Raw genomic sequence first — 12,312 nt, forward strand, 5'->3', positions numbered from 1 at the left:
TGCTTCTATTCATGGATAGGAAGACTCAATTCTGTCAAGATGCTAGTTCTTCCCAACTCGATCTATGGATTCAATGCAGTCCCAATCAAAATCCTAGCAAGTTGTTTTACGGATATTGAAAAACTTGTTCTAAGGATAATAGGGAGAAGTAAAAGACCCAGAAGAGCTGGTACAATATTGAAGGACAAGAACAAGTTGGAGGATTGATGCTGCCCGACTTTAAGACTTACTATAAAGCTACAGTAATCAACAGAGTATGGCAATGGCAAAATAATAGACAAATAGACCAATGGAACAGAATACAGAATCCAGAAATAGACCCACATAAATATAGTTAACAAATCTTTGACAAAGAGCAAAAGCAATACAATGGAGCAAAGATAGTCTTTTCAACAAATTGTGCTGAAACAACTGGACATCCACATGCCAAAAAAAAAAAAAAAAAAAAGAATCTAAACACAGGCCTTACACTTTTCACAAAAATTAGCTTAAAACAGATCATAGATCTAAATGTAAAACACAAAATTATCAAATTTCTAGAAGATAACATAGGAGAAAACTGGATGAACTTGGGTATAGTGGTGACATTTTGGATAGAGCAAAAGTGTGATCCATGAGTGAAATAATTGATAAACCAGACTTCACTAAAATCAAAAACTTTTGCTCAGCTAAAGACAATGTCAAGAGAATGAAAGGACAAGCCAAGGACTGGGAGAAAGCTTTTGACATATCTGATAAAGGACCATTATCCAAAGTATACAAAGAACTCTTAAAGCTCAACAATAAGAAGACAAGCAATTGGATTAAAAAATGGGCCAAAGACTTGAACAGACACTTCACCAAAGATGTGCAGATGGAGAATAAACATATAAAAAGATGCTCACGCATCCTATGTCATCAGGAAAATGCAAATTAGAACAACAGTGAAATACCACTACATACCTATGAGAGTGTCCAAAATCCAGAACACTTGACACCAAATGCTGGCTAGGATGTGGAGCAAAAGGAATTCTTATTCATTGCTGGTGAGAATGCAAAATGATACAGCCACTTTGGAAGACAGTGTGATGACTGTAGTTAATAATATTGTATTGAGTTACTACATAGTAACTCAAAAGTTACTATGAGAGTAGAGCTTTAATGTTTTCGCCATAACAACAACAACAAAATGGTAATTATGTGAAGTGAAGGATGTGTTAACTCACCTTATTATTGTAAACATTTCACAATATGTAGGTGTATCAAATCATCACATTGTACTCCTTCAACTTACACAATGTTACATGTCAATTATGTCTCAGTAAACTGGAAAAATATACAAAAAATATTTTAAGGCACATTTGGTAGTTATAAATGATGGAAAAAAAGACTTTCTTCTTTGCTGGCTTTGAGCAATTTGATTTTAATGTGTGTTGCTGTGATCTCTGCATATATCTTTGTTCTTGGGCGTGTGTTGAATTTCTTGGATCTGTGTGTTTATACTTTTTATTAAATTTGGAAAATTTCTCATCATTATGTTTTTTAAATATTTGTCTTCATCCCTTTGTCAGGGACGCCAATTATAAGTACATTAAGACTCTTGAAGTTGTCCCACTGTTTGCTAATTGACACCCAGTGTAGTCCTACTGGGGTGAGTGAATGGTGAGTACTGGGAGGCTTGGAAGGGGAAGTTTGGTCAGTGGCATATACCAAGCACCTTGGTTCCTGAGTTTTCAAATGTTCTTCGTTATGATTAGGTTATCACTGTTTGCTAACTGCCTTCCCATAGAGACCAGGCAATAGAGGTGCTACCTCCTTCAATGTTTACATTTCAAAGAGATAGTTCCCAGGTTCTAGAGAAGGACCTCCCTGGGTTATAAAGCTTGCAAAAGGCTGTCAGATTTATGCCTCAAAGGGGCAGGGAAAGAATTTAAAATTACAAGTTGTTGTTGTTTTCAAAATAAACACTCTAAGACAATGAAAGCCAAGAACCTGTAGTCACAAATAAACCCTTCTAATTTTAGTCAAGCTGAGGGGAACATTAAGCCCTTTTGGTCACTTCTAATTCTATCATCTTTGTTCTTTCTGGGCCAGTTTCAATTGATGAATTTTTCTCCTCATTATGGGTCATGCGTTCCTATTTGTTTGCATGACATGCAATTTTTGACTGGACTTCTGTCATTAGCAATTTTATCTTGTTGGGTGGCACTGAATATTTTCATTTTTAAAAATTATTTTTGAGCTTTGTTCAGAGATATAGTTTTATTACTTGGAGATAATTTAATCTTTTTTGTCTTAAAACCTTTAAACCTTGTTAGATAAGACCAGAGCAGCATTTAGTCTAAGGCTATATTTCCTACTGACTATGGAGGCAAAACCATTCTGAGTCCTTTTCATAATGGAAATGTGAATTATGAGGTCTTCCATTTTGACAGCTGGGAATAGGAATTATTACTGGCCTTATGTGAGTCCTAGGCGGTGTTTCTTTTAATTCTCTTGGGGGTTAGTTTTCTTACAAGTATGCTCAGATCACCGCCCTGGTGAGTACCCTGCAGACCTCCAGGGTTCCCTTCTGCTCTGTTCTCTCCGCTCTGGTACCTTTGCCTCAGCTACCCCTCATCCCATCACTCCCAGGTCCACCCAAACTCGGGGGTACCACCAGCTTCTTCCTTGCTTCCCCTCCCTACTCTGTGAACTGAAACTCCTTCCAGGTAATAAACTGGCTATTTTTAGGGCTCTTTTTGTTTTCTCAGGGACTGCCTGATAATCAGTGTCTTTACAACAATCGTTTCTTCCATTTTTCTTGCTTTTTAGTGGTTTCAGTTGGCAAATTTAGCTTCTGTGACATCACCTTGTTTAGCAGTCAGTATCATTTTGATTATGTATTAGAAGTATGTTTTTTTATCTTGTTTCCCTTTAAATATTATTTTTTGAAAAAGCAGTCAATTTTTATACAGAATATGGGTTTATATATGTTTTGTGAATGTTTTGATAAGTCATGATAACCTGTTTTAAAATAACACATATTTTTATTCAAGATATTTTATTTTTTACTGAGTTAAAAGAACAAATGTCATTACCCTTTTTTGTGTAATATTTTATTTTTTACATGGTTTCTAAGCTGTTAATCACCCTTCCTTTTACTAATTTATCAAGAGATAAATAATTCACATGAAGCTCAGACATTTTAATTGGATATATCTTTTTAAGTGTGTTTTAATATGTAGGTTTTTCTTTATATTTCTTTTTCCTTTTTTCCTTCTTATAATTTATTTAAAAAGCCAAGTCATTTGTCCCGTGAAGTTTTATTTTGGATTTTAGAGATTGCACCCTAAGGTATGATTTGCTATGTTTCTCTGTTCTCTATATTTCTTATAAAATGGTAGCTGGATCAATAGGTTTGATGTAATTCTCTTTCAAGATGTTCTCCTAGGTGGGGTATTCTTCCCTTAAGAAGCACATGGTGGGCTTCTCTGGTGGCGCAGTGGTTGAGAAGTCCGCCTGCCGACGCAGGGGACATGGATTCGTGCCCCGGTTCAGGAAGATCCCACATGGCGTGGAGCGGCTGGGCCTGTGAGCCATGGCCGCTGAACCTGCGTGTCCAGAGCCTGTGCTCCGCAACAGGAGAGGCCACAGCAGTGAGAGGCCCGCATACCAAAAAAAAAAAAGAAGAAGCACATGGTATTTAGGTGTCCCTGAGGTGCTAGCAGACCGATGCTCATTGCCTAGAACCATCAATTAATTCGAGGCTGCAAAATTGTGATATTCTCTTATTTCTCCTTAAGCTATTAGTTGGAATATTTAAATGAAGAGAACTCCTCACATAATACTTTATGCATTTAGATATAGTCAGGATACATGAGAGATTATTTTCCCTTTCTTTACCAATTTACAAAATAAAAATTAGTTCACTAGTATTCCCCAGTGTTAATCAAACTAGTTTTTTTAGCATCATTATGAATTCATGAATTTAAACTTATTGAGTGTGCTTTGACATACTGCAATTATTATCCCTACTGATATTCAAAAATTCCCATATTTAGAGAGCAGAAACTTCTTAATATTGGCTACTGAGAACATTTGATGCAATCCTAGCAAACTTTTATAGTTTCCTTACTCTGTGGTATGACAAAATATACTAGATATACCAAAATATCTTTGTTTTAGATCTGGAATAAGCCATTTCTTCAGAGTCCTGGATTCTCAGTGAGGAATAGCTCAAGACCACAATCTGTGTGTAGAAATGTGCTGAGATGGTCATTACTTCTAGGCCATTTCAGTGGAAAGAACTGGTAAATTTATAAATATGTTGAATCTTCTTTATCATTCTCCTCTGTTCATCACAATTTGTTCATTACTTTTGGTTATTTAGCATCTTATTTCTTTTTACCTTGTCTCTTACGGCAGCATCTGTTGCACTATTTTGCTCTTGTGTTCCTTTTAGTTTATTCGGAAGTGATTTTTATTTCCAAATCTTTCCTGAATATTATTACACTTCTGAATATTTTAAATTCTTGGTTGCATTGCTCTTTCATGTTATTTATAATTTTATTGATGTTGTTTTGGTCACATTGAAAAATTTGATTCTTCTTTTTCTCTAGTGGGTATGTATGTCTAGAATGTTCTCACTATTTATACCATTTTCTCATTGTATTTAAGATTATTCTGTTCCTCATTCTTTTGTCCTTATATAACACTACATACAACTCAACTATGACCCTCTTGTTGCTCATTCTTAACTGGATTTAGGTTTTTTTGGTACATAGAAGGGAAAGTGGGTGAATAAAGAAATGTTTGCTAGCTTCACTGCTTTAGAGCTCATTACTCTTAATATTTGTGCAGTGGGCCCCAAATTATGGCCTTGTCCTCTCCAAAACCTCCTGGCCCTGTTCTCCAGCGGACTTCTACATGGATCCCTTCTCTGCCTTTATTGCCACTGTTCCTCTCAATGTGGATCCTGTTCTCAGCATTACCCTCTGAGGGGAGGGGCTATTTTTAAAAGAAGTCTTGTCTGCTTTTTTAAAGAGTATATAGGGTAGAGACTGCTCAGTTCTTCAGACTTTACAATGGCCCTCTCGCATAAGCTCCCCAATTAGAAATTGTGGAACTCCCCTAGTTTCATCTACTGTTTTCATGTTGACCTGACACACTTCCCAAGTATTGTATATTGTCAGTTTGGGGTTCTGTTCTCAGATCATGATGATTCCCTTTAGTTTTCTCAAGCAGCTGCTGATCTCCTGCAATTCTTGAAGCTGTGAGTGGGTTGTCTTAACCCACTTGTATCTTGGGGTCCATAGGGACAACTTGTCACCTAATTTTGCTGTAGGCATCCATAGGTTTTTTAGTTTGTTATTCTCATTGCTCTGTTTTCATGGAGAGATCTGAAGTCATTAAAATAATTACCACCACCAGACCACTGCCTTCTTCTCACAGTTCCCCACAGGGATAGTAATTTGGTTTTCAACCCCAGATTTCCAACTTCCACATGGGACCTTCAAAAATTGATCTGTCTAAGGAAGTACTTTGCAAGTGAGTTCTCTTAGCCCACATTACCCTCTACCCACTTCTCAAATGAGAGGCATATTGATCTTTCTAATCCCCAGTATTATTTTAGAACATTTTGCCAGACTGAGAAAAACTAAAGAGTGCCAGACACAGAGATATTTTAAAGTATTGGTATTAATATGCCAACTAACGAATGAGTCACAAAACCTTTGGCATGTCAGGTGGTTCCTACTTTTCCATTTCATAAAAATACTGGAATAAGACCTAATGGATTGGTCAGTTTATAGATAATAAAAAATAAATTTTGATATAAAATCAAAATGTAGCTTTGCCATATATTTAGTAGGATATTAAAAAATAACACAAACAATGACTGGTATACCAAAATATCTTCCATTTCTGTCAACAAGTGTGATCAACTATCTCAGTGCTCCTATTTTAAAAAGAATAAATAAAACTGATGATAATTCTTATTTTATTCTATCAATAAGTAATTTCATCCATGGTTTAACAAACTAATTGAAAAAATGTGTCTAACTGTCTCATAAAGAGATGCATTTCCAGTAAATGATTAGTTTATATTTAGTAATTATTTATCACAATATGTGCTATCCCATCTTATTTTTAAGCAACCATGTACCTGTAATAATAGTTAAGGTAATTCTATCCAAAAGAAACGTTTTAACATTTGGAACCTTACAGTTGTAATATATATAATACACCCATATTTTATATATATATTTTTATTGCATGTTGTAGAGTAAAAACATTTTCAAGTATAAACATATGTTACAGTAAGATGATGTGGAGGAGGTGGAATAGAAATAAAAATTTAAGAAATAAAATTAACAATATATATATTTTTTGAACAGATGAGAGTGAATATCACATTTCTATGGATTTTAGATATTGCATGAAGTGTGATGCAACCATTTTATTTAAAGTTTCAATATTTAATACTCACCAGAAATTTTACTTTTTGAATCTAAATAAATATAATATTTTAAGACAAACTTTAAAAAGGTAGAGGACACATTAGCATGAGAGAAAAAGAGTTTAAAAACCACTAAAATCAGTTATTTAGTGTTTTTATTTTGACTTGAAGGATACAGTAAAATTTGCATTAATCATAGTTAAACATTCCTTAGTGTCTTTGCTACCATTCTTTAAGGTTGAGGGAGGGATTTAGGTAAAGTTTACTTAAAAGAATTTTTGGCTAAGTTTTGGAGCTATGATATAAGTGATGACATTTTGGAGGCTTCTCTGTATACTTACAGCTGATTCAAGTTACTTGAATGAACTGAACCTCGTTGTTAGCTGTCCCTAGGTCCACTGCATTTGGGTAGCCTTCTATTGGGGCACATTTCCTTCTTACATTCCTCACCTTTCATAAGAATATGGTATCCCTACCAGAACCTGCCTAGCTGTTAAACATTTGGTCTTATATTCTGAACTAGTTGATAGTCAATACTTATCCCAAAAGCCAAATTATAAATGTATGTATCAACATGAAGGCAATGGGAAGAGCTGTTAAAGTGTGTTGACCAGGGTCAATCTGATTACAATAAAACAAATAACTCAAACTTCAGTGTGAAGAAGAGATTTGGGGGCATGGGTGATGATGAAACTGTTGTGAGCCTAACATGGTAACCCGAAAAGAAATAATCAGGTACCCTAAGCTTGGTGGGGGATGTGGAGAGATGTGGAGAGTTGAGAAATATACAATTGAAAGAAATCATGATGCTTGGTGATTAATTGAATGTTGAATGCATTTTCCTTCTCCTATATTATATGATTAAATAAGAAAATATTTTTATTTATATTACACAATATTTTTATTTTCTAGACATTTTCTCTTGAAAGATTTTTCCACTCTATGCTAAATCTAAATATATTAGAGTAAATATTTATGCATAATGTTGCTAATTTTCCAGAAGCAAATTATGGCAGATATTTCTGAAGTCAGAGATATGATAAGTTGCCTGGTTTAACCTTTCACAAATACTGCAGTATGAAAAGGGAATTTTAATGAAGAATTTTGGAATTATACTGTAATGCAATTTCAAAAAAAAACTATTGCAAGAGACTATACTTAACTGAATTTTAATTAAAGGGACATGAACTTGGAAAATGCTTTCTAATTCTGACTCATTCACTTCATCAGATACCTTCTATTTCTGTCATTTTCAATTTAACTAATGTGATATATCATTTGTGGATGACATTCATAATTCTGCTAAATTAATAATCCTTACCATCTCCCCATCCATGGCTTTCAACTTTTCATTTGCTAAATAGATTTTTAGTTACAACTCCATTAATCTAAACCTAAAGTTGAAGAGGTATGTGGCAAAATTAAGGTGATTTTGAGTTCAAAAATAATTTTTAAATGATCAAAATAACTCAGATTTTTAATAGGAGGGAGTATAGTTGTTTCATTAATTTGTTAATCAATTTTTTTCTGTTATATTGTTTTAATTGCTTTAGCTGTTCAATATTTCATTTACTGTTTTTATTTTCTTTTTTGCTCTTGCCTGTCTGGAGTGTATACTAACTGTGAGGTTAGAGGGGCTGGCTTAGAATAAGGGATAAGAATAGGAGACCAGGACTGAGGGTTATAGGACCAAGCAGCTGGTAAGGACTTTGACTTATACTCTGAATGGATTGGGAAGCCTCTGGAAAGATCTGAGCAGTGGAGTTACATGATTTGATTTACTTTTTAAAAAGCTTTTTTTTAAATTTTATAAATTTATTTATTTATATTTGGCTGCTTTGGGTCTTCATTGCTGCACACGGGCTTTCTCTAGTTGCAGCGAGCGGGGGCTACTCTTTGTTGAGGTGCACGGGCTTCTCATTACAGTGGCTTCTGTTATTGTGGAACACGGGCTCTAGGCACGCGGGCTTCAGTAGTTGTGGCATGTAAGCTTCAGTAGTTGTGGCTCACGGGCTCTAGAGCATAGGCTCAGTAGTTGTGGCATGCAGGCTTAGCTGCTCCACGGCATGTGGGATCTTCCCGGACCAGGGCTTGAACCCGTGTCCCTTGCATTGGCAGGTGGATGCTTAACCACTGTGCCACCAGGGAAGTCCCTAAAAAGCTTTTTTTGATGGCTGTTTGGAGAAAGGGAATATAGATCCATGAGGAGAAGCAGAGCGTGTGGCAGTTATTAAAATAACTGAGATTTTGGTGGTTGATCAAGGCAGTAGTGGTGAAGGTAGAAAGTGGATGGATTTATTAAATAATTTGAAGGCTAAGTTCAATTGATTTGTTTTTAGTCTGAATGTGGCATATCAAAGAAAGAAAAAAGTTAATCATAAGTCCAATATTTTTGGCCTGATCAAAGGGAAGGATGGAGGTGATATTTGTTGAGATGGCAAAGACTAGCAGAGAAACCTTTGAAGGAGAAGTACTTAGTCTTTTCAAAGTGTTAAGCTTTAGAAGCCTATCGAAGTGATAAGTAGCAAGTTGGGTGTGTGGGTCAGAAGTTGAGGGGAGACTTTAAGGATGGAATGAGGCACTTGAAGGTTGTCAGCATTTTGAGTGGTATGCAGTGCCATGGGTGCACATGAGCTGTCCAAAGGAGCAAATGCGTCAAGAGAACGGGTACACTCCAACATTCAACTCTGTCTTCTAACTTTTCTAGTAAATTTTTTCTGAAGGAAGGATGGCTAGTCACATTTTTAAAAATCCTATTATTGTTCTTTAAATTTTTGAAATTGCTTTGTCCTTAATTTATGAATGCAATATATATTCATTTTTTTCCCTGAAGATCGTGATTAGATTTTTTTTAATCATTCTCTTTCATATCTTAAATTGTACTATTTTTCTGTTTTGTTTGTTTTCTATCAGACATTCTGTTTCTTAATCTTGGTCATATTTTTTCATAGCCTTGGGGTTCTTCCTATGTCCAGAGATCCTTGATTTTCTGCTCACAGTGATGAATGAAAATGGAATTATTTTAGGTAATTGATGTGGATTCCCTCTTCTGTTGCATATGAAAGTGTACTTTCCTGCTTCTTCTCTCCTTTGAGTGGTTTACTGAAAGTTCTGTTGACAATGGGGGCCTTTATGATTGATCTAGTTCCCTGAGAAGTAATGACCAAGATTTCAGAAGTTCAGCTAGGGGCACTCAATTACCACAATGAGTTACTTTTTTGTTTTTTGGTGGACACAACACAAAACCTGTTGCTTGCAATTTGTTATCCTTTTTTTAGCAAAGTGACTTTTCTTTTATTTTGGCCAGAGATTAATGCCACACTCTCTATTTAACTGACATGAAACTGGAGTGAAACATGCATAGACAAACTTCCAGTGGACTTTGTGGCATAATGTCCTGTTTCACTCTTGACTTTTGTGGTGTATTTTCCACATTACAAATTCTGAACATGAAGCCTCTGTGCAGTTGGCAAATCAGCCCCTCCCTCCACCATGGTCCATTTGTAGTATGTTGGCATGATAGTATCTTCTGTTATGCTCCCTCTGTTATTTATTTCTGTAAGTTTATTGCCTTTCAGAAAATTATTATGACATTTAGCTTTACAACTATAAATGCAGTATTGGTTTATACACTGGTTTAAGAACTCAGGTAATGAATTTGGCAAGAATGTTCTCAAATTTGCTTCCCCCAGCTATTAGCTTTGTGAATTTGGGAATGCTACTTAAGCCTAGTAAAAATATGTTTTATTTTTCTTTAAGGTAAGGGGTAATAATAATAATACCTAACGCAGAAGATTACTGTTAGCATTAAGTAAGGAACTATATCTCGAAATATATATCAAGTCCAGTTCCTAGAGACTAGTACATGCTTACTATTACTATTAACAATATTAATGTGAGTAAGATTATTTAAAAATTTTAAATAAGTGGTGTAATGATAGCTTTTATATTCTAATTTATTGTCGGATTACATACAAATTATGTAATTTTAATTCTGGAAACCTACATAGTGTAGGAAAAACATGTTAATAAAACAAAATAGCCTATGTGTATATATCTACATATTATATATATATCAAATTTCATGATTCTGCTGAAAACTTCTAATTATAAGGACAGCTATGGGGAAAAATCATTGTTTGCATTTCTAGGATTTTTCTCATTCCTATGTTTCTTTTTATAGACTTAGATTTTAGGTTCACTGCAAAATTGAATGGAATGTACATAGATCTCCCATATACCCCCCCCATAGGTAGCTTCCCCCATTACCAAGGTCCTTCACCACAGTGGTACATTTACTACAATTGATAAACCTACACAATACATTATAATCATCCAAAGTCCATAGTTTACCTAAGGTTCACTCTCGGTGTTGTACATTACTGGTTTAGACAAATGTATAAGGACATGCATCCATCATTAGAGTTTCATACAGAGTAATTTCACTGCCCTAAAAACCTCTGTGCTCCACCAAGTCATCCCTTCCTCCTCCAAGCCCTGGAAACCACTGATCTTTTTATTGATGACATAGTTTTGCCTTTTCTAGAATGTCATATAGTTGGAATCATACAGTATGGAGCCTTTTCAGATTGGCTTCTTTCACTTAAAAATATGCCTTCATGTTTCCTCCATTTCGTTCCATGGTTTAATAGTGCTTTTTTGTTTGTTTGTTTGTTTGTTTTAGTGCTGAACCATGTTCCATTGTCTGGATGTGCCAGAGTTTATTTATACTGTTTTCCTGCAGTAGTTTTCTATAGAAATTTATTGGCATCTTTTATAGATGTTCTACATACATTTTACCAGCTTGAGCATTATACAGATGTATTTTTTCCATTGCCCAAATTTGTCTCTGTTACAATCTATACACTATTTATACTTCATAGAAAATATATGTAAGTAGGATTACAAAGAGTACTATGGGACTAATATTCAAGACTGAAAGATCAGAATTAATTGGATTAGTTTAGAATCCAATTAGTCAATTAATTATTAAGAATCTGTGGAGGTAACTAAGCTTTGTCCAATTTTCAACTTGTGAATTTAGATTAATGGAGATTTGCTGATTTGTTTTCCAACAACATAGGAGTTTTCAACTACAAGTGTAAAGAAATACATGGTTCAACTACAATATTTATAATAGCAACAACAAAACCTACCAGGTTATACATAGAAAAAAAAAAAGAAAGCAAAATGAAAGACTAATGTGAATTATCCTGGAACTAGCCTTTGTAATATCATGTGATTATGATTTTAACTTTCTTTTTTCAGTTTGACATTCTTCATGGTCAACATAAAAATAAAATGGAAGAAATATCAGGAGATATAAAGGAAGGATCAAAATCTAAAAATAGCAGTGACAGAGTGATCTATGAGTTAAGAGCAGAGGTAAGATACTGGGTAAAGAGTAATATACTAAGACATATCTGAAGGTTATTAAATGATATAATGTCCTAAGAAGTATAATTGAGGAGTCTTTGGTTATTTTATGAAAAAGAATGCAGCTGAACATCAAAACTAAAGTATCAGTGTACATGTGATCTAAAATGCTGTGAAATGATATTGGTCCAACACTATATCTGAATTGTCTGAATGTTATATATAAAGACAAATTGACTAAAAACCACCTGGACACACCCCTACCCTCACCCCATATAAGGAACAAGTTCCCCCCCACTCAGGAAGCGAGCAAGAAAGAGAACCTGTTTGTTCTTGTTCCCCCCTGCTGCAGGTGGGGCCCCAATAAAGCCTTGCCTGAAAAAAAAACCCCACCTTATAGCTGATACATCTTACTGTGAATAAATACTTATTAAAAGTTTGATCAGCTGCTGGATCTCATGTGTTAAGATATTATCGGGAACAATGGCATTCAAAATTTGTTACATGTAGTTCCTGGT

General features: G+C 34.8%; 1 protein-coding gene across 1 annotated transcript in view; it reads left to right on the forward strand.

The window, feature by feature from the left end:
- The window catches only part of CCDC102B (coiled-coil domain containing 102B), a gene marked incomplete at both ends in the record, with an annotated part of 216,736 nt that overhangs the window by 67,436 nt on the left and 136,988 nt on the right, over nt 1-12,312 (forward strand). The window contains 1 exon segment of the mRNA XM_079717495.1: nt 11,687-11,803. Coding sequence (XP_079573621.1) covers nt 11,687-11,803 — 117 coding nt within the window.

The sequence above is a fragment of the Hyperoodon ampullatus genome (genome assembly GCF_949752795.1).
Source record: "Hyperoodon ampullatus genome assembly, chromosome: 13".
Lineage (NCBI taxonomy): Eukaryota > Metazoa > Chordata > Mammalia > Artiodactyla > Ziphiidae > Hyperoodon > Hyperoodon ampullatus.